Source organism: Paralichthys olivaceus, chromosome 3 (assembly GCF_024713975.1).
Source record: "Paralichthys olivaceus isolate ysfri-2021 chromosome 3, ASM2471397v2, whole genome shotgun sequence".
NCBI classification, from domain to species: domain Eukaryota; kingdom Metazoa; phylum Chordata; class Actinopteri; order Pleuronectiformes; family Paralichthyidae; genus Paralichthys; species Paralichthys olivaceus.
In genome coordinates, this window is record NC_091095.1 from 2,370,102 (window position 1) to 2,392,297 (window position 22,196).

Here is a 22,196-nt window from a genome sequence, read left to right on the forward strand (position 1 = left end):
AGTTTATATCAGAGCAGTTTATTGTGTTTTTTCTTCTTCTCAGCACAATAAAAAGTCCAGGCGCAATACTACAATACACTTTGTTGTCATTTTGAGGCTGAGCAGTTTGAGTTTTATTAAAATGACACAGTAATATAACGTACATCAGTTCCAGTAGTTATAACCGGACCGATTCACGACCCCTCATTGTTTCTCACATCCACTGGACTAGAAATCCTTTATCGGCACGAGGGCAGGTTTATCAGGCCGTCGACGCACCTCTGTCGCATCCTGTAGGTGCCGTCATTTCTTCCTCTGGTGCACGAGAACTCGATCTCATCATTGTGGGCTGAATATATTTTTTCATCGCGGCTGTATCTGAACGCAATGTTATGTTTGTTCATAACTTCTTTGTCCACAGTGCAGGGTCCTGAAAAAGATGAAACACAGCATCTTACTTATCATCAGGCCCCTTCATATATATATATACAGGTTTTTATATATGAACCTACAGTTAAAGAAAATAAGCTGCAGCTGGAAAACTGACCCACAACAATCAGAAACGTTTTCTATCATAATACTCAACAAACAGAGTGTAAATTACCAGCCAGCAAACTGTGACACTGGTGAGATTCTACATCAGATTCTATATCAGATTCTATCTCAGATTCTATATCAGATTCTATGTCAGATTCTATCTCAGATTCTATATCAGATTCTATATCAGATTCTATATCAGATTCTATCTCAGATTCTATATCAGATTCTATCTCAGATTCTATATCAGATTCTATATCAGATTCTATATCAGATTCTATCTCAGATTCTATATCAGATTCTATATCAGATTCTATCTCAGATTCTATCTCAGATTCTATATCAGAGTCTATATCAGATTCTATAGCATCATTCCATGCATAATAGTATGACTCTTTTCTCGTTAAATTATTTGTTTATTCCAGTACTATTATTATTTTTCATTCATAAAATGGCACTTTTATTTTAGTAAAATTATGAATATCTTCTCATCACATCAGACATTTATATCTGTAACTTTATTCTGATTAAATTACAGTTTTATATCTGTAATATTCTAACTTTATTCTGATTTATAAAGTTGTCTCTGATGCAGTTTTTCAATCAGCCCCAGCTGCAGATCTGCTGCAAGCCTGCATCACATCCACTTAACGAGCTCTAGCAGCACAAATACCGGCACTGCAGCCCACTGCTGCAGATCCTGCAGTCTTCAGGTGCTGCGTTCAGACCAAATGTTCCAGCAGCCATCTTCCACACTATGTTTGCATGTGGGATGTATTGACTAAGTTTGTCTGTGTTTTAAGTTCACTGCCTCTCCCATAGACTTGCTATGCTGCACTGGAAATTAAAACCAGTGCTACCTGTTGAAAAAGTTGGAGCGGATTGTGACTTACTGAGGCATCTCATGTCTCCGGTCCATTCACCGTTGCTGCATGTTTTGAAGGGCTCTCCCTGCATGGTGTAGTACCTCTGACAGGTGTATTCAACCTTTTCGTTGTGGCTGTACCTGAACCTCAGAGTGTTCTTGATGACTGCGTCTTCAAGAGGCGGTGGTTGCTCACAACCCCGGGGAGCTGAGACAGTGAGGGACGTGACGGAGAAAACACGTTTGGTTGTTAAAGACATTTTACAGCAAATTAAACTCATCACGTACAAAACTAAATACAACTGAGTCATTTCTCAAAGACGTCCATGTGCGTTAAATGTGAAAAGCACAAAGATGGTGAGATGCTGAGGCCTGATCTCTCCATGTCAAAGCTGTATTTCCCGTTACATATCCAGACCGTGTCAACCGGACGTATGTGATTCTATTGTTTGCTACTGCCCTCGAGGGAATTCTGTGGGAGATGCTGCATAGAAAGTAGAAAATTCCTGGATCAGCCCAGTTTTTCTGATCCACACCTAAATTATCCTTCAACCAAGTTACATGCAAAATGTGTTCATTAGTTTTTGAGTTCTGCAAAATAAGTCGCCAGGGAAATAAAAGGAAAAGCTCATCTCCTCAGTGGAGGTAATGATGAAGGTTGGTGGATTAATTTTGACGGGAAAAACCACAGAATCGTTTCAGGATGAATTCCCGTCATTTCCCTAAATAAGAAAGAGAACAGACAAAAGTAAAGTAACTCACCTCCACATGTCGGAATGGGATCACTCCACCGTCCATTTGCCAAACACTCAACTTCTGATTTACCCAGAATAATTTGACCACGCATGCGACAAGAAAAACGTAACTTTTGTCCTTGTCTTAGTTGACTGCCTGGATATATGTTGACGGCCATGGAGTATGGGATCTCTGGGACTCTGCATTTTTCTGATTTGAAGAAGAGAAGTTTCATCAGTCGGTTAAAATGCCGCATTAACACTTGGCTGGGACTTTTTCACGCGTCAAAAATCATTTAAATGTTCCGTGTGTATAGAATTATTACAGAATTATTGAGTAAAGTTTCCACGTAGATGTTCAGCAGTGACCCTCCAGTGAGAGAGGACGTACCAGAGCAAGTTGGAAAGGGGGCGTTCCACTGCCCAGTCTCTAAACACTGAATTTCTTCAGAACCTTCCAGAGCGTATCCATCAGCACAGTCAAAGTTTAACTTATGTCCAACCATAACATTTCCAATTCCTGACGGTAATCCATTAGGAGTGATATTCGGATGCATCACACCGACCTCACAAGAGATGTCTGAAAGGAATAAGAGATTTTACAAAATTGGGTTAATATCACCAATAAAAAAGCATCATAAATATTTTATACAGTATTATGCATAATGTTGTGTGTGTGTGTGTGTGTGTGTTAAAAGTTTAACCTTCACAATAGGGGAACGGATGATTCCACTGTCCGTCTTTCCCACATATCAGCATCGCGCTTCCTTTCAGATGTTTCCCGGGAACGTTGCAGCTGAATGTGAGGAAGCGGTCAGGAAGTATGGGATCCTGGTTGTCTGGTAAACCTGTGACCGTGACCTCTCCGTCCGCAGGGGGGTCACAGCTCATAGCTGCGTAAACACAAACAGTCAGTGAGGTCGCCGAGCAGAGGAGACCCTCCGAGAGGCAATGATGGGATGTAGAAATGAAAAAAAAAAAACTGCTTTTCTCAACCAGAATGAAGGAGAGAGGTGTTCCACACTCACTTTGAATCATATCCTCAATGTTACTGTGGAGACACGTCCAGTTTGAACCACAGACTGTGAATCAGGACGGACGACGTGTCTCATCTGTCTAGAAATGAAGCCGATGTGCCGATCGTAACATTTCAGTCTGTTCCATCAAATAGCTGATCTTTTGGTCCGTGTCCCATCCACTAACAAAGAGGAGACGGGATTCATGACCTGCACTACAGCCAGACACCAGGGGGCGATGAAGATGCTTTGGTTTCCCTTTTTTGGGAGCTGTCCGGTTGTTCAACTTTATTTGCACTCTGTGGTATTTAACATTATTTCCCAGCTTAGTTTTAGTGAAATGTAAATGCTGTGTGTGGTGGACAGGTTGAAAACACTACAATACCCATGAGCCTCAGCAGGCGCACGTGCAGAAAAGTCCGAGCAGGTAGAGTTGGAACCAAAACACATTAGAAAAGGTTCTGAATGAATCCACAGCTGAACCGAAATGCACGATACATCAAACTTAAGCCTCCACACGCCAATTAATAGATAGATGGACACAAACCTAACCGACCCTGAGGGAAATGAAAGAAAGTCAGCGGCAGGATTCAAACCCACGTCTCCAAAGTTTTCAGGCCTGGATCCGTGTTACCTGCTTTTCAAGACATCACATCACATAGATCATTCGATCTACGTGATGTAACGTAGGACTTACGTTCACATATTGGCACGTGATTGGTCCATCTGTCCAGGAAACAGGTCCGCGTGTCTTCCTTGCTCATCATTTGATACCTGCAAGACACACAGACGTGTCTGCTTGAAAACAACCTCATCAATCCGATTGAGCCGTGCTGACAAAATGGAGCTGGTTTCCATCAATCCTTCTACATCCACGTACCCGTCATTACAGAAATATTTGATGGTTGTCCCGAAAACCAAGTCCTCGCCGTGGATAATCTGATAATAGCCGTTGGGAGTTTCATCAGGAAGTTGACACGGCTTCACTGGAAAGAAGAAAGAGGTGAACGGTCTCGACCACTTAACAGAACAAGTCGTATTCACACGACGCCGCTTTATTCTTGTTCAGAAACGCACAAGCTCCAGTTCCTCTGGGCCGTGGGTAATTAGTGGGACACAGCAAAACATGAGTACATAACACTCTACACCCTGTCATACTCACATCCTAGGTCAAACAGTGACAGGAACCAATTAACTCTTTGGAAAGGAGACGGCAACGTTTTACACATGAAAATAAATAAATGAAATACTGATTAAACTGCCTGAAATGATGATGAAACATTGACGTACTTAACAGTAAACTTAATCCCGCAAGTGCACAATAAAGAAACTCATAATTATTCCGCAACATTGCTCCAGTCGGCTGCCAGGAGCCATTGGGGGTTCAGCATATTGCCCAATGTGGGTTGGAAGAACCAGGAATCGAACCACCGATCCTCTGTTTCAGCCAGCAGATTAAAAGATTATTCATTAACCTGCTGGTTTCTGAAATAGATTTTATTTTTGATAAAAACATTTCTTTTGTGCAGCAGCCGTGTTCCTGGTTTGTTGTGTTGGAGAAGCAGCTTTTTCAATAAGTTTCTTTAAAAGTGACAGATTTATATCAGATCATTAAAATCTGAACCCCCCCCCCTAAAAAATCCCATAAATCTATGGATCTCGTGCGTTGCAACAAAATGCAGAAGGAGATAAATTGAGCAAACTCACAGTAACACCGTCCCTGATGAATTATCCTCCAGCCTGTGTTCGTGCACATATATCTGATGGTTGGACCTGATATATAACCAGTTTCACATATGAAATGTATCACGTGTCCTTGCTGGTACTCGGCTCTTCTGGTATCGTCGGACAAGAGGGCGTGAGGAACATCTGGAAGCTTGGAACATGCTGACAAACAACGATGACAACACAGGTGGTGAAGAAGAAGAAGAAGAAGAAGAAGAAGAAGAAGAAGAAGAAGAAGAAGAGGACTTCTTCTCAAAAAACGTGAGCTACTAATCCCAGTTTTAAAGTCCTGTCTAAACACAAAGTGATATGTGAGTGGGAACATGCAACACCACCGTTTCCTAATATAACATTTTAATAAAAGTAACTTTCTCATCGCTTCACAGCTCCAAACACAAACTCAAACCACAACACCTCAGTGTTTAAAAAAAGCCATCTTACCGGGTGACGGAGAAACTGCCACGTTGCCCCACAACTGGAGCAGCACGAGAATTAAAGACAGTCTCATTTCAGCGGTGCAGCTGTGCAGAGTCCGGCTGAGGCAAAGACTCAACTCTGTTTTCTGAGCTCAATTCCTGTGTGTTTGTCCCCCAGTCGCAATCGTGAGGGAGCACGGGGGGTCACAGCATGGGACTGCCCAGAGGCACCGAGGCAGCATGAACACAACATGACGCATGGTCAAACACACAGGCACACACTGTTCACAGCACAGGGTTTACGGAAAAGTCCAGAAAAGTCCACAGACACAATCTTTTACGCAATAACAATAATCAATGAATGGACATTTCACTCTGTTTCTTTTGTGTCCTGTCATATTCATTCATTAGATTTAAATGAGGCCTCTTTACTGACGTCACATCATTTGATTTAGGACAAATTCATCACAATTAAGTTGAGAAATATTCACGATTAATCAAATTTAAATCGTCTTTATTTGTTCCACGGAGGTTTTGATGTCACGTTTAACAATCACATGCACAGCAGCTTTATAAGAGGTGAGGATAAAGACTTCAGAGTTTAATGTCTGATATGATTGTGTCTAAAAACACTTTGCAGTCAATGTGGCAATCGTTTTGATTCCACAGTACAAAGTTCATTGTGATCAGCCAGTGAAGTAACTTGATCTGTTTACACTTAAATGATTTTCTGGAAAACACGTGTCCCTGTTGCTTAATCTTTGTAAATCCAGGACTCTGTGTTGACCTACATTCACACAATCACACATTCAGAAAACATGTTAATGCAATTTCAGCTTCTCTTCATTGGCTTCTCATAAATGTTGGAACTGATTTTATTATTTTGTTGACATTGTATTGACATCACTGTTTAATGTTGATCTAGCTCTGATAAAACCGACAGTATAGTGAACAGTTCTCTCATCTGAAACACTTTTAATCTGGTAGTTGTTGTTGTTGTTGCTTTGTGTTGTGTTCTATCCCCTTTAGTTTTTATGGCTACAGTTTGTGTAGAAGCAAAACAAATACAATTAAATCCTCTGGACAATTTGTTCTGTCATTTAGTTTTATGCTTTTCCTTTTTCTGTTTTTGAAATTTGATTATTAATATTTCCTGGTGCTGACACACACACACACACACTGTCAGTCCGCCTTTCTTCCACTTCCCAATTGTTATTCATTCATTTTAAGTCCCACCTTTTTCATCTCGCTATAAATTCCCTCTGATTCTGTCTCATCTGTCTTTTTTTCATCTTTTTTACTACTTTTTTCTCCTGCAAAGATTTTGATCTTATTATTTCATCACTTTGTTTTTATTCATACTTGAAGCCTGACTTGATCACACACACACACACACACACACACACACACACACACACACACACACACACACACACACACTTTCCATACTGAAATAATTAAACCACCAAATAAATCGTAAATTGTAGAATTCACCTCTTTTATTCAACACAAGCTTTATGACATCAGATCACATTATCGCACGTTGACAGTGTGACACATGTAACACTCCAGCAGTTCTATGTTACTGGATCTCATGACGTTGGTACGAATGATGAGAAAACGTGGTTTTCTTTCTCCATAATCAAATCCAATACTCTTTAATTTATACATGTTACCATTGGGCAATATTATTAGAAAACACCCAGTTATATTTATCTATGAAGCCAGACGAACTGAACCATTTAATTTGATTTCAAAACTGTCTTAAAGACATCAAGGCCAATCGAATGGTCGATGAGGAGGGAGTGACGTGGCTTTTGTTTTGTTAAAGACTTCTTTCAAATCCTAACAGGAGGGTATATTTGACAGATCTGCATAGTCTGAGTCGTTGCCTAAGCTTAATTCAGTCATTGGGGTCTCTGGAATGTCAGCCTGAATGAATTTATATGTGTGTTCACATTTTTCTCCCCATCCCATCATTTTGCCCGAGTGCCAATCTATGTGTGGGTTATGTTTCTTTAACCATGGGAACCCCAACATCAGAGGATGCTGTGCTGAGTCAAACAGATGGAACTGCATGACCTCTGTGTGGTTGTCATTTCTGATTATTTGGATTGGTTCAGTGCAATGAGTTACTTCAAACAAAGAGCTGACCATCCAAGGCACTTGCACTCACAGTTTGAGTCAGGGGAGCAGTCTTCACCTAGTTTTGGCGGGCTACATTCCAGTCCATGAGACTTTCGTCAGCTCCTGAGTCAATTAACACCCCCTGAGTTATAGTCTGGTTATTCATCAACTAATTTTATCTGGCTCAGTGCTCGAGGAGGAAAGGAAGAGGCTAATCTGCTCACCAGCGCCCTCCTCATGGCCGGTGAGCTCGGCCCTTTCCAGGACAGGTGGCGAGTTGGTTGCCCCGTTGTCCGCAGTAGAAGCAGCACCCCTCCTGCAGACGGCGCTGTCCTCCCCAGTTGCATTGGCTCCTCCGATGCGTGCTGTCTGTCCGGAACATGCTGACGCGGGGGACGAAGGAGTCATTGAAGGATCCCTGGAGTGTACCCCCGGTGACTGGGAGGAGGAACTGCAGTCCGACGCCGCTGTCTCTCCCGCGAATTGACATGGCGTTGATAGATTCTAGATCCTGGGGAAGCTCTAGGGGCACTGAATGATCCTTAATAGGTCCATTCATAAAAGCGTCCATTAGTGCTGGCGTGTTCCATTCGCTATCCGCGGCTACAGTATAGAACTCTGAATACTTGAAGCCTGACTTGATCACACACACACACACACTTTCCATACTGAAATAATTAAACCACCAAATAAATCGTAAATTGTAGAATTCACCTCTTTTATTCAACACAAGCTTTATGACATCAGATCACATTATCGCACGTTGACAGTGTGACACATGTAACACTCCAGCAGTTCTATGTCACTGGATCTCATGACGTTGGTATGAATGATGAGAAAACGTGGTTTTCTTTCTCCATAATCAAATCATCAGAGACCCCAGAATATGTTTTTTTTAATTATATTTTATCATTTATTCTTTTCAGGTATTTTCACTGAGACTTCTTTGGATGTTGTAGAAAATCAGGATCACTTTTCTGGAACAGCTGTGGAAAAATATTTCACATGTTCACTATCAAATCTCAGGACAGAGTAAATCATGCATCCAGTTCTATGTTCAAATTAACAAGACAAGTTTTTATTTTTGACAAGTTTTGCAACGCTTTTAATTTGTCTAAATTATGTCAAACTGTCTATCTGAAGTTTTAAATCAATTTATATCACATTTCATATTTTACTAAGGATCCTTTTCATTTAAAGAAAATGCTCGTCAAATCTTTTTTCCTGGGTCATTTTAGACATGACACACAGCAACAGGGGACAGCGTCAGGGACAGCGTCAGGGACAGGGGAGACAGCGATTTGGCAGAGTGAGAAGAAACCTGCAGGAGCCAATGAGAGCGAGCTGACCGGGAAGCATCACCAGGCGGGTGTGGTCAATAAGTCTTTTGTCTCTTGTCCCCGATGGACAGCAGAAAAAGACAAACTAATGGAATTGTGACAACTCTATTAGTGCTTGTTGAATATGACACAAATCTCCACACAGAAATCATCTGTTTGTTTGGCCCTGCGATAAAAATCCAAAATGTGGAATTAAAGATTAAAGAGACGTACGTGCACACACGATGTTGTGCGTCTCCCAGTTCCCATCGTTGCACCTAATGGTGGTGTCCGCCTCCGTCGTGTGATTGTGGCGGCACTGATACGTCACTTCAGAGCCAGACAAGAACTCCCTCTGATACAAATTCTCAACAACAGCGTCTTTAACTTTAGGTGGGGGGCTGCAGGGATTGGCTATGGCTGAAAGAGACAAGAAAATAAGTTTATTCCTAAAGTTAGAAATGATAAATTCAACTGCAAATGCTTACATCTGATAGAATGAGACAGAAGTTGACTCACGTGCACAGATTGGTGACGATTCATGTGACTTCCATTCTCCATTGTGACAGGTCAGCTGCTTCACCTGAACTCTGTATCCCTTATTACAAGTGATGGTGACTCTTTGGCCTTCCTCATAATTACTGCCAGGATACTTCACCCCCCCGTTAGGAATCACAGGCAGTTTTCCACATCTGTTGTTCGCTGCAGGCGACGCCAGGATAAACAGGTTGATATGTTGTTAAAATAATCAAAAAGAATTCACAATTATTTCGCATCAGCGCTGCCACTTTTTTAAATTCCTTCACGCAGCCAAATCCAACATCTGGTGCAGCTGGGGTCATTTCACATTTTGCTGTGTGTAAACTTAGATGCGTTTGCTGTCAAGGTTTGAGCTCTCTGTTAATAACAGCTATAATTACAACTCTTGTGTTTTTTGTTCCCATAAAGCAACATTATACCATCATTTTGTCTTAAAACACAACAACTTTAAAATAGTGTTGAAATGGCCAGATCAACCCTAGCAAAGACAAAGAAGTTATAGTCAGTACAGAAACTTTTAAAAGGTTAAATTAAACCTCTGCATCAGGAATATAAACCGTTGAGCTGCTTATAACAAGACCCAGTAGAAATTAAATAGTATTACCGATGCATAGATCAAGTCCAGACCACACGCCATCGTGACACTCAGCCTGTGCCCACCAGCCGTCGGTGACAAGCTTATAACCTTCATCACAGGTGTAGTACAGTGTGTCATTGTATGGACCAACGTAAAATCCATGTGAGACTTCAGCATTTGGACAACCTGTGAGAAAACAGGATCAATCAGAATCACATTCTCAGTGGTTCCAGTTTGAGTTTTGCTGTAGCGCCACCAGCAGGTCAAACCTTACACTGAATTAGAGTGTGGGTTCGGGTTCATTGGCTGGGATACCCACTAGATTTTTATAATAATAATGATCATAATAATACAGTTTATTCATATAGCAAAGTGGTTTACACACAGTATAGATATAAATAGAAAGATTTTGATAAAAACATGGTAAAATGACATTTAAAAGAAAAGGAAATAATTTTTGGCTGCTGTTGGGAACCTCTAACAGACTAACTGAGGAGGATCTCAGTGTTCTGGAAGGAACACAGTTGATCAGCTGTGTGACTCTGCTAACAGAAATATGGATCTAGGGAATTTAAAGGTGGTTCCATGAGGAGACTGTTGGGCCTCGGTGGAGAATTGTGTTCTCCTGTGCTAACGTCTAGTCGTATGGTCTCACCTGAACAGTTCTCAATCCCGGTCCAAACACCGTTTTCACAGACGATAGTGAAACGTCTGTTATTTTTCCTGCACATGTACTGGACTTGTTCATTGTGGCTGTAGCTTTCCCTGTCATTGCTGACAATGTCTGCGTCGCTGATGTCTTGATGTTCACACTGACTCTCTGCAGGAAATTCATTGAAATGGTGAAAAGTAAAATCAGTTGTCGATGACAGACAAATAACAACAGTTATGGGTTTACAAGTCAGCGTGTTCGAAATAAACGTGGAAAGATGTTAATTTGTGGAAATTCATTTTAAATGGTTTTTTGTAAAACCTTAAATAATAATCAAAAAGAAAAGCAGACAAACAAAATCAACACTAAATCTGTTGTGTATTTCCTCACCTTTACATTGTGCTTCCCCGCTCCAACCATATTCATCACAGGTGAGATGAAATTGTCCTTTGTAACCGTTCTTGCAGACATAATTGACCTGTTCCCTGTACTTGTATGTGTATTTACTGTTGACAATATCTGTATTCGGGATTTCATGTCGGTCACATGTGATTTCTGAAAAAGTAAGAGTGAAAAATCCATTATATGAACTCTGTTGTACACACGTCGTATGAAAACCACTACTTCTTTAAGCTACTTCTGAATTATATATAAATGATGAGCACGTAATGTTGAAGTTCTATAAATGTTCTGTTTCATTTTGGTCACTTGCTCTTCTGTGTCTCCTTCAGTCTCAGTAGATGTTGATTAAAATCACAAAGTCATTTATGTCCCTTCAACCCCTTCAGACCCTTTAGACCCTTTAGAATCTTTAGACCCTTTAGAACCTTTAGAACATTTAGACCCTTCAGACCCTTTAGACCCTTTAGAATCTTTAGACCCTTTAGAACCTTTAGAACATTTAGACCCTTCAGACCCTTCAGACCCTTTAGACCCCTTTAAACCCTTTAGACCCTTCAGACCCCTTTAGACCCTTTAGACACTTTAAAATCTTTAGACACTTTAGAACATTTAGACCCTTCAGACCCTTCAGACCCCTTTAGACACTTTAGAACCTTTAGACCCTTTAGACACTTCAGACCCTTTATACCCTTTATACCCTTTAGACCCTTTAGACACTTTAGACCCTTTAGAATCTTTAGACCCTTTAGACACTTTAGAACCTTTAGACACTTCAGACCCTTTAGACACGTTAGACACTTCAGACCCTTTAGACCCTTTAGAACCTTTAGACACTTCAGACCCTTTAGACCCTTTAGACACTTCAGACCCTTTAGACACCTTTATACCCTTTAGACACTTTAGACCCTTTAGACACTTCAGACCCTTTAGACCCTTTAGACACTTTAGACCCTTTAGACACTTCAGACCCTTTAGACCCTTTAGACACTTCAGACCCTTTAGACCCCTTTAGACACTTTAGACACTTCAGACCCTTTAGACACTTTAGACCCTTTAGAACATTTAGACCCTTTAGACACTTCAGACCCTTTAGACACTTCAGACCCTTTAGACCCTTTAGACACCTTTAGACCCTTCAGACTCCTTTAGACCCTTTAGACCCCTTTAGACCCTTTAGACACTTGAGAACCTTTAGACACTTCAGACCCTTTATACCCTTTAGAACCTTTAGACCCTTTAGACACTTTAGACCCTTTAGACACTTCAGACCCTTTAGACACTTTAGACCCCTTTAGACCCTTCAGACCCTTTAGACACTTTAGACCCTTCAGACTCCTTTAGACCCTTTAGACACTTTAGACCCCTTTAGACCCTTCATACCCTTTAGACCCTTTAGACACCTTTAGACCCTTCAGACTCCTTTAGACCCCTTTAGACCCTTTAGACACGTGAGAACCTTTAGACACTTCAGACCCTTTATACCCTTTAGAACCTTTAGACCCTTTAGACACTTCAGACCCTTTAGACCCTTTAGACACTTCAGACCCTTTAGACACTTTAGACCCCTTTAGACCCTTCAGACCCTTTAGACCCTTTAGACCCTTCAGACTCCTTTAGACACTTTAGACCCCTTTAGACCCTTCATACCCTTTAGACCCTTTAGACCCTTCAGACTCCTTTAGACACTTTAGACCCTTCAGACCCTTTAGACACTTCAGACCCTTTAGACCCTTTAGACACTTTAGACCCTTTAGACACTTCAGACACTTTAGACCCTTCAGACTCCTTTAGACCCTTTAGACACTTTAGACCCTTTAGAACCTTTAGACCCTTTAGACACTTCAGACCCTTTAGACACTTCAGACCCTTTAGACCCTTTAGACCCCTTTAAACCCTTCAGACCCTTTAGACACTTCAGACTCCTTAGACCCTTTAGACCCCTTTAGACCCTTTAGACACTTCAGACCCTTTAGACACTTTAGACCCTTTAGACACTTTAGACCCTTTAGACCCTTCAGACTCCTTTAGACCCTTTAGAAACTATAGACCCTTTAGACACTTTAGACCCTTTAGAACCTTTAGACCCTTTAGACACTTCAGACACTTTAGACCCTTCAGACCCTTTAGACCCCTTTAAACCCTCCAGACCCTTTAGACCCTTGAGACACCTTTAGACCCTTCAGACTCCTTTAGACCCTTTAGACCCCTTTAGACCCTTCAGACTCCTTTAGACCCCTTTAGACCCTTTAGACACGTGAGAACCTTTAGACACTTCAGACCCTTTATACCCTTTAGAACCTTTAGACCCTTTAGACACTTCAGACCCTTTAGACCCTTTAGACACTTCAGACCCTTTAGACACTTTAGACCCCTTTAGACCCTTCAGACCCTTTAGACCCTTTAGACCCTTCAGACTCCTTTAGACACTTTAGACCCCTTTAGACCCTTCATACCCTTTAGACCCTTTAGACCCTTCAGACTCCTTTAGACACTTTAGACCCTTCAGACCCTTTAGACACTTCAGACCCTTTAGACCCTTTAGACACTTTAGACCCTTTAGACACTTCAGACACTTTAGACCCTTCAGACTCCTTTAGACCCTTTAGACACTTTAGACCCTTTAGAACCTTTAGACCCTTTAGACACTTCAGACCCTTTAGACACTTCAGACCCTTTAGACCCTTTAGACCCCTTTAAACCCTTCAGACCCTTTAGACACTTCAGACTCCTTAGACCCTTTAGACCCCTTTAGACCCTTTAGACACTTCAGACCCTTTAGACACTTTAGACCCTTTAGACACTTTAGACCCTTTAGACCCTTCAGACTCCTTTAGACCCTTTAGACACTATAGACCCTTTAGACACTTTAGACCCTTTAGAACCTTTAGACCCTTTAGACACTTCAGACACTTTAGACCCTTCAGACCCTTTAGACCCCTTTAAACCCTCCAGACCCTTTAGACCCTTGAGACACCTTTAGACCCTTCAGACTCCTTTAGACCCTTTAGACCCCTTTAGACCCTTCAGACCCCTTAGACACCTTTAGACCCCTTTAAACCCTTCAGACCCTTTAGATACCTTTAGACCCTTCAGACTCCTTTAGACCCTTTAGACACCTTTAGACCCTTTAGACACTTGAGAACCTTTAGACACTTCAGACCCTTTATACCCTTTAGACACTTTAGAACCTTTATACCCTTTAGACCCTTTAGACACTTTAGAACCTTTAGACCCTTTAGACCCTTTAGACACTTTAGACCCTTTAGACCCCTTTAGACCCTTCAGACCCTTTAGACACTTTAGACCCTTCAGACTCCTTTAGACCCTTTAGACACTTTAGACCCCTTTAGACCCTTCATACCCTTTAGACCCTTTAGACACCTTTAGACCCTTCAGACTCCTTTAGACCCTTTAGACACTTTAGACCCTTTAGACCCCTTTAGACCCTTCAGACCCTTTAGACACTTTAGACCCTTCAGACTCCTTTAGACCCTTTAGACACTTTAGAACCTTTAGACCCTTTAGACCCTTTAGACACTTTAGACCCTTTAGACCCCTTTAGACCCTTCAGACCCTTTAGACACTTTAGACCCTTCAGACTCCTTTAGACCCTTTAGACACTTTAGACCCCTTTAGACCCTTCATACCCTTTAGACCCTTCAGACCCTTTAGACCCTTCAGACTCCTTTAGACCCTTTAGACACTTTAGACCCTTTAGACCCCTTTAGACACTTCAGACCCATTAGACACTTCAGACCCATTAGACACTTCAGACCCTTTAGACACTTCAGACCCTTTAGACCCCTTTAGACCCTTTAGACCCTTCAGACTCCTTTAGACCCTTTAGACCCTTTAGACCCCTTTAGACCCTTTAGACACTTTAGACCCTTTAGACACCTTTAGACACCTTTAGACCCTTCAGACTCCTTTAGACCCTTTAGACCCCTTTAGACACTTTAGAACCTTTAGACACTTGAGAACCTTTAGACACTCAGACCCTTTATTCTCTTTAGACCCTTTAGACACTTCAGACCCTTTAGACTCTTTAGACACTTCAGACCCTTTAGACACTTTAGACCCTTCAGACTCCTTTAGACCCTTTAGACACTTTAGACCCCTTTAGACACTTCAGACCCTTTAGACACTTCAGACCCTTTAGACCCTTCAGACACCTTTAGACCCTTCAGAACCTTTAGACACTCAGACCCTTTAGACCCTTTAGACACTTCAGACCCTTTAGACCCTTTAGACACTTCAGACCCTTTAGACACTTCAGACCCTTTAGACACTTTAGACCCTTTAGACCCCTTTAGACACTTTAGACCCTTTAGACACTTTAGACCCCTTTAGACACTTTAGACCCTTTAGACCCTTTAGACACTTCAGACCCTTTAGACCCTGGATCCTACAGTATCAATATAACTATGAGTTCTGATTGAAGTACGATTCTTGGTCCCTGGCTCAGTAGATTATTGATGAATAAAGTTGTAGTTACAGTTATTCCTGTATTTATGTTGCAGGCACTTTGGGATTGTGGAGTCGGATACAGGCGAATAACTATTGTTGCATTGAACATTACAGATTCAGTCATGTCGGTCATATTGGCTGAGCTACCCACTAGATTTTTATAGTAATGATGATAATAATACACTCTATTCGTATAGCACTTTTTATACAAGTACTGCAGCTCAAAGTGGTTTACACACAGTATAGATTAAAAAAAGCTAGATTTTAATAAAAACATATTAAAGTGACATTTAAAAGAAAAGGAACTAATACGGAAAAAATTATAGAAACAGAAAATAAAGTGATAAAATAATAAAAGTTAGAGGCTGAAGCAAGTTTTCTTCTGAAGACATTTCCTGAACTAGCTTCTCGTCTGTTCTACAACTTCAGAGCGAAATTTACAAAAGCAGCATCTCCGATTTCCTTTTGGCTGCTGTTGGGAACCTCTACAGACTATAACTGAGGAGGATCTCAGTGTTGAGGATCTCAGTGTTCTAGAAGGAACACAGTTGATCAGCTGTGTAACTCTGCTAACAGAAATATGGATCTAGGGAATTTAAATGTGGTTCCATGAGGAGACTGTTGGGCCTCGGTGGAGAATTGTGTTCTCCTTGTGAACGTCTAGTCGTATGGTCTCACCTGAACAGTTCTCAATCCCAATACAAACATTTTTTTCACAGACGATAGTAAAACGTAAAAATTCTTTTTAAATGCATTTTCGTAAAACCATAAATAATAATCAAAAAGAAAAGCAGACAAACAAAATCAACACTAAATCTGTTGTGTATTTCCTCACCTTTACATTGTGGTGGCCTGCTCCAACCATTTCTGTCACAGGTGAGATGAAATTGTCCTTTGTAACCGTTCTTGCAGACATAATTGGCACGTTCCCTGTACTTGTATGTGTATTTACTGTTGACAATATCTGTATTCGGAATTTCATGTCGGTCACATGTGATTTCTGAAAAAGTAAGAGTGAAAAAATCCATTATATGAACTCTGTTGTACACACGTCGTATGAAAACCACTACTTCTTTAAGCTACTTCTGAATTATATATAAATGATGAGCACGTAATGTTGAAGTTCTATAAATGTTCTGTTTCATTTTGGTCACTTGCTCTTCTGAGTCTCCTTCAGTCTCAGCAGATGACTATAACAGACTATAACAATTAGAGTAGAAGAGACTTTTCGCTCCTGATTTAGCTCAAGAGTTTTATTCGTTTCTTCCTTTCATTGATTTTGTATTGGAAAACAGCCGATGGAGTTAGACTTCACCAAAATCTCTGTGGACACATTCAGAAATATGGACCAAAAAATTACCTATATTGAAATTTGCAGAAGTTTAACTTAATGATACCTTGACACAATGGATCTGGTTTCCAGCCCCCTCTGGTGCACACGGCACTGGTGGCACCACCCGTGCTCTTGTAGCCGTCCTTGCACTGATAAGTAACACGATCCCCAAATTTCTTTTGTTCTCCATAGTAGACGCTCCACTGCCTCAACGTGTAATGTCGTCGATTGCTGCATGTAACCTCTAGAAAACGAGAGGGACTGGTTCATCTCAGGTGATCAATATAAGACTGAATATAATAGTAATCATTATCTACAGTTGATTCATACCTTTGCATATGGGTCTGAGAGACCACTGTCCATCACTTTTGCATGAGACTACTGCTGATGTTTCCAGAGGGTCAGAAATCCAGTGCCTGTCTCCACATGTCACTCTGACCGTGCCACCAGGTGAAAACACGTTTACGGTAGCAGGCTCATACTCGGTTCCATAGACTGGCGGCAGGCTCAGTTTACATGTTATCACTGCGTTTGTTGGGAGATGAAGTACATGTATTGGTGAGTTTACAAGACGAACATGACATCCATCTGTCCCTATAGCAGCAATCTTCACCTGTAAGGGTGCTGACATGAGAGATTTGAGTCTTTGACAATTCATACTTACGTTCACATGCAGGAGTGGGGCTCCAGTCGGCTCTCATCCCGAGTTTTGTGCAGACTGGGGATCTGGCTTCAGTGGGCTTGAATCCTGGTTCGCACTCAAAATGCAGGATTTCATGTTCCTTGTACTCTTGGGTGTCTCCCAGCACGTTGCCATTTTCAATCTCAGTTACCAGACATTTTATCTCTGTTGAAGAATAACACACAAGTATGAATGAATGAATACGTTTGCTCACAAAAAGTCGAATCAAATTGTAAACAAAATGCATCGGCTATGTGCTTTTTTAAATTTGTCTGTTGACAGAGATGAACCAAAATGTCGCATGGATCTAAAACATGTCCAGAAAGTGATTCTGTACTGAGTACCAAGTGAAAACAGGGTGTAAAGTCACGTGTAACTATTTAATGCTGTGATTTCCTCACAACAAAAACTAGAATCGGTGCAGATCCTGTTCTGTTTCCTCTGGTTTCCAGTCTTTATGCTATGCTAAGCTAAGCTAACTCTAACTCTCTGTAACGTCATGAGCTGACGTGAGATGGATCTTCTGAACTAATTCTAATCAAGAGGGTGAACGTGTGTTTTCCTCAAACTATTCCTTCAAGACTGATTTCCAAGTCACATTTGTTAAGTTTTAGTTTATAACTGTAATTTTTATCACTTTCTTTGAGCTTAATTTTCAATTCAAATTGACGACCAAGAAAAACCATCATTATATCTGAAGCTTGGTTTCAGCTCCAACATGCTCCGGAGAGAATCAGAGACGATCTGTCATTGGTTTCTGTGGGTTGCTACGGTTGCTACGTGGCGGGTGGGAATCTTTGGTTGTGGATAAGCTGTTTCTCATGCATGTGTGCGTTTCTCTCGTACCGTCGCATTTCGGAGCTCCGCCGCTCCACTCTCCGTTTTCATCACAATAGACCTCTTGTGACCCAAACAGCATGTGAGAGCTGGACTTGCATCTAAATCGAACAACGTTGCCAAAGTTTGCTTCCTCTGGGTCCCCGATCACCTGGACGTTATCGTTCACAGGGAGCGCTCTGCACTGTTGGGCTGGAGGGGAAAACATGGTAGAAAAAACCATCGGATGACTGAAAAACCTTTAAATGCAAGTAAGCGATGAACGTCAGAGAAATAAACAGTAAGATTCCTCACGTCAGCACTCACCTTCACACACAGGAACAACGCCATCCCAGCCTTCTGCCAAGCAACGCCGGCGGTTACTCCGACTGACCATTTGATAACTACGACGTAGAAAAGAGTAGAGTAGAAAAGGGATAATAAATGTAAAGATGCAAAAGCATAAAAATGAGTTTATGACTGTAAATATTCCCATACCCCTTGTGACAGGTAAATTTAACTTGTGACCCAAAGACGAAATCTTCTCCTATCTCCAGATGAAAATCGGCAAACGGGGCGTCACCAGGATGACCACATGATCTCGCTTGAAAAAATTACGAATGAGAGACTAAATCAGTGACTCTGCAGTAATGTGATAAAATCTATTCATAAATAAAACATACTCTAAATTCAGCAATAATGAGACGGTACAATCTGGAGTGATCTTTCAAACTCCAACACTGTAAATCTAACAGAATAAACTGAAATACTTATTCTGGTAAAAGTTTAGAACTTACGTTGACATTTCGTGCTTTTCGACTTCCAAACACCGCCGTCACAGTGCAGTTTGAAAAAACCACTGTAACCAATACTGCAGCTCACCCTTATTTGTTTCCCGCTGGGGTAATTGTCCTCCAGACCAGTTGTGTCGAAATTGGAATCAAACAAGTCCCCATTTAAAAACTGTTCAAGTGTACAATCTGTGGCAGGGACAAAAGAGAAAAATACATCATCGTAAATTTCCACGTTCGACATCGGAAAATCAAGGAATTAATTAAATAATCAAGAAATCTTGGGACTTACTTTTACTTTGCACAACAGTCAGTGAATGCATCCAGACAAGCAGGACACAGCTTTTGGTTATTATATGCATTTTATCCTCATTACCCTGAACTGCCAACAGAAGAAGAAACTGGAGACTGAAACAGGATTGTGCACAGAAAGAACTGCACAACAAAAAGAGGTTGCTCAATGATTAACTCAAGTCTGATCCTGCCTCCAAATATAAGCTCAGGCTCACAGGGAACAGAAAATAGAGGAAGTGACCACACACACAGCAGCAGCCTCATATGACACATACAGCAAACATGCAACAAAAATTCCAGATGTTCCTAAATAATATGACTCCGTACATAAACAAGATAAGCTTTATATTGCAAAATGTTTTAAATAAATCAAAAATTAACTAAAGGAAAAAAATAGGATGAATTTAAAATGCCGATTTGTGTTCCAAGGTTCCTGTGTCGTCAGATTTTGCCTTGTTTAATGTTCCGTGTGAAAAAAGTAGTATTCCTGTAAAAGTTTGTTTTCTCTTTCCTGTGAATCATTAGCTTTAATCAATTCAGCAAACAAAATCCGCTGCATTTCAGCAAGTCAGCTCAAGCTCAGCTAATCTAAAGTAAATATGAAATAAAAAATAAGCAAAGCAGCTTGTCAGTACAACACTCGATCAGAAGTATGGCCATTCTGTCACAAAATGAGAAATTAAACTCCATTTCCTCAGATTCTCTTTATAAAAATCTGTTGCGTCGGTGGAAACATCTGCCAAAAAACGGCGAGAGACAAATATTGCAGATGCTGGCTCAGTTTGGACAGTTAAGCTCTGTTGAGCAATGCAGGAGTCACCATCATTTCTCAATGTGGCTTCATGTTATTTATCTGTTGAACAGAAGCTGTTTTCAGTCTGTGTCCCTGACAACACATTGTATAAACCGATTCCTCACAACTTTTCTCACAAAACCCCTTATTTAAATTCTTAAAAGTTCTCGAAGGGCTTCTGAAAAAAATCTGAAATATAATTAATCACAAGCATGTTTATACGCAGTTCTATACTTTGAACCAACTGCTCAAAGTACAATTACTCTACTTTACCCGTTATTGTGTTATTTTTATGAAAGAAGTCTGGTTGATAATAAAAAGTAATTGAAAAGGTGTGAAGATAAATGTGCTTTAAAAAGTTGGTTTTTGAACAAGACGCCTTATTGCATTTAACTGATCAGCTCTGTTTCTCTTAAACATATATCGAGCTAACGTTCGCTCCACAGTCGACACCTGTAGTTACTGTGTGCGAATCTGTTACAACTCGTTTGTGTTGTGTAATCCACAATGAATTGGTTCAAGTCAATTTACACACCACAACTAACACTTGTCTTGCCCCTTTTTCTTTCTTTTTTCCATTTACTTTGTCTAATTATAGAAGTTAGTTCCACTGAAAGGAATTTTGACTGAAATTATAATCATAAAATAATAAAAATGCTTAATCATTTTACTTTGTTATTCATGTTAATCAAGATCAAGGGGATGATTTGATGTTTATTAAATGTAAAAGAGGAAGAAGGAAGATTTTCTAATAATTGTTGCCATGATTCCTATTTTTTTGTGTAACATAAATATATATATATACATATATATATAAATATCCATATCTTATATATATAAAGATGCACTAACTAAAGGACACAGATGTTGAGGGGTTCAGCAGCGACCTCCGGAGGTTCTGCATAGCCACAAAACACTGATGGACAGAATATTCATATATATATATATATATATATATATATATATATATATATATACATATAGTATAGTCACAACAACTGTGTTCAATAATGTAACAAACATTTTCTTTTACTGAGCAAGTTAAACCACTACAGTTTGCACTACTGTTAAATTCCCATTTGTAACAGAATATAATCTTCAACACTGATGTATAAATAATTCTCAGTTAGACGAAGTAAATGTTTCTTGAATCTGGTTTATAAAGTCAATCATCGGGGCAGAGAGACAGACGGCGAATGTACGGAGCAGACGTCACAACAGATGGCGCTGAATATTCAAATGATATGAAATTACAGACGAGCAGGATGCAGCCAACACTTGTGTTCGGTTCTCTAGAAAAAAAACGGTCCGTACATTTGCTGCTTATATTTTTCAGATGTGATTTTCTCTTTGAAAAGTTGATGAAGTAATATGAAGACATTGAACTTGAGAGGGACATTTAAAACAAATAATTGATAACAATCATATTAGTTGTGTCACTTCACTTTTACTATTCATTATTGTTATTACACACATTTTCTGAAGTACTGAATATACTAATATTGGTTTGTGGTACCTTTCAACCCACACTTTGCAGTTATAAGTAAGAATACTTTTAACTGATGCATTTGTCATTGTGATGTAAAGAGTCGTGTACTTTTATTCGTCTTCCTGCAGCTTCTTGATGACACTGTCACAAGTGCTGCTTCAACTCAATATCAGAAACAACTGCATGATACTGATGAGAAAACACAAGAATAGAAAATCTTGATCTGGGTAGAAATTGATGGAATAAGAGATCGCTCAAAGATGTTTTGACTTTGCTGTATAAGTTTAATATATTCAAGTATAATGATGTTTTATGGGTCGGTCAGAGAGACATGAGAACAGTGGATTTAAAATCCCACTGGGCCGCCCACACTTTGAAGCACCATGACGGAGAGTCACACTTACTGTGGGCCTGTAGTGAGGTTATATGTGTTATTGAAGATTTAAACACACATTAGAATGTTGGATATAATTGTAAATGAATGTGTGGAGAAAGAAAAAAAAAACAAAACTTTATTTGCACATGTGGCTGGAAGGTGAAGAGTAAAATCTTTAGGGAACACATTTGTTTGCTTCCTCTCCATGTTTCTCCACTAGAGGACAGAATTGATCCATAAGGACGGTGCAGCAGCAAACTGAAAGT

General features: G+C 40.3%; 1 protein-coding gene across 1 annotated transcript; it reads right to left on the bottom strand.

Annotated features, from left to right (window-relative positions):
• Positions 1-19,465, bottom strand: LOC109640738 (complement factor H-like). The gene is made up of 24 exons (XM_069522755.1): positions 19,271-19,465; positions 18,985-19,167; positions 18,686-18,791; positions 18,515-18,591; positions 18,218-18,400; positions 17,354-17,536; positions 17,020-17,214; positions 16,754-16,933; positions 16,192-16,356; positions 10,878-11,042; positions 10,491-10,655; positions 9,863-10,021; positions 9,238-9,420; positions 8,953-9,138; positions 7,624-7,782; positions 5,298-5,423; positions 4,839-5,018; positions 4,012-4,117; positions 3,829-3,905; positions 2,820-3,008; positions 2,507-2,695; positions 2,144-2,326; positions 1,410-1,589; positions 1-409 (listed from the first exon to the last, which is right to left on the bottom strand). Exons 1-24 carry the CDS (start codon positions 19,338-19,340, stop codon positions 219-221), a joined length of 3,780 nt encoding a protein of 1,259 aa, XP_069378856.1. The 5' UTR covers positions 19,341-19,465; the 3' UTR covers positions 1-218.
• Positions 19,466-22,196: the final 2,731 nt, after the last annotated feature.

Excerpts from the sequence above, each read along its gene's own strand:
- LOC109640738 (XM_069522755.1), bottom strand. The coding sequence starts at position 19,340 with ATGCATATAATAACCAAAAGCTGTGTCCTGCTTGTCTGGATGCATTCA. Across the intron at positions 18,592-18,685 it reads AAATTTACCTGTCACAAGGG|TTATCAAATGGTCAGTCGGA; the intron begins GTATGGGAATAT and ends TCTACGTCGTAG. Across the intron at positions 9,421-9,862 it reads TGGACTTGATCTATGCATCG|CGAACAACAGATGTGGAAAA; the intron begins GTAATACTATTT and ends CGTCGCCTGCAG.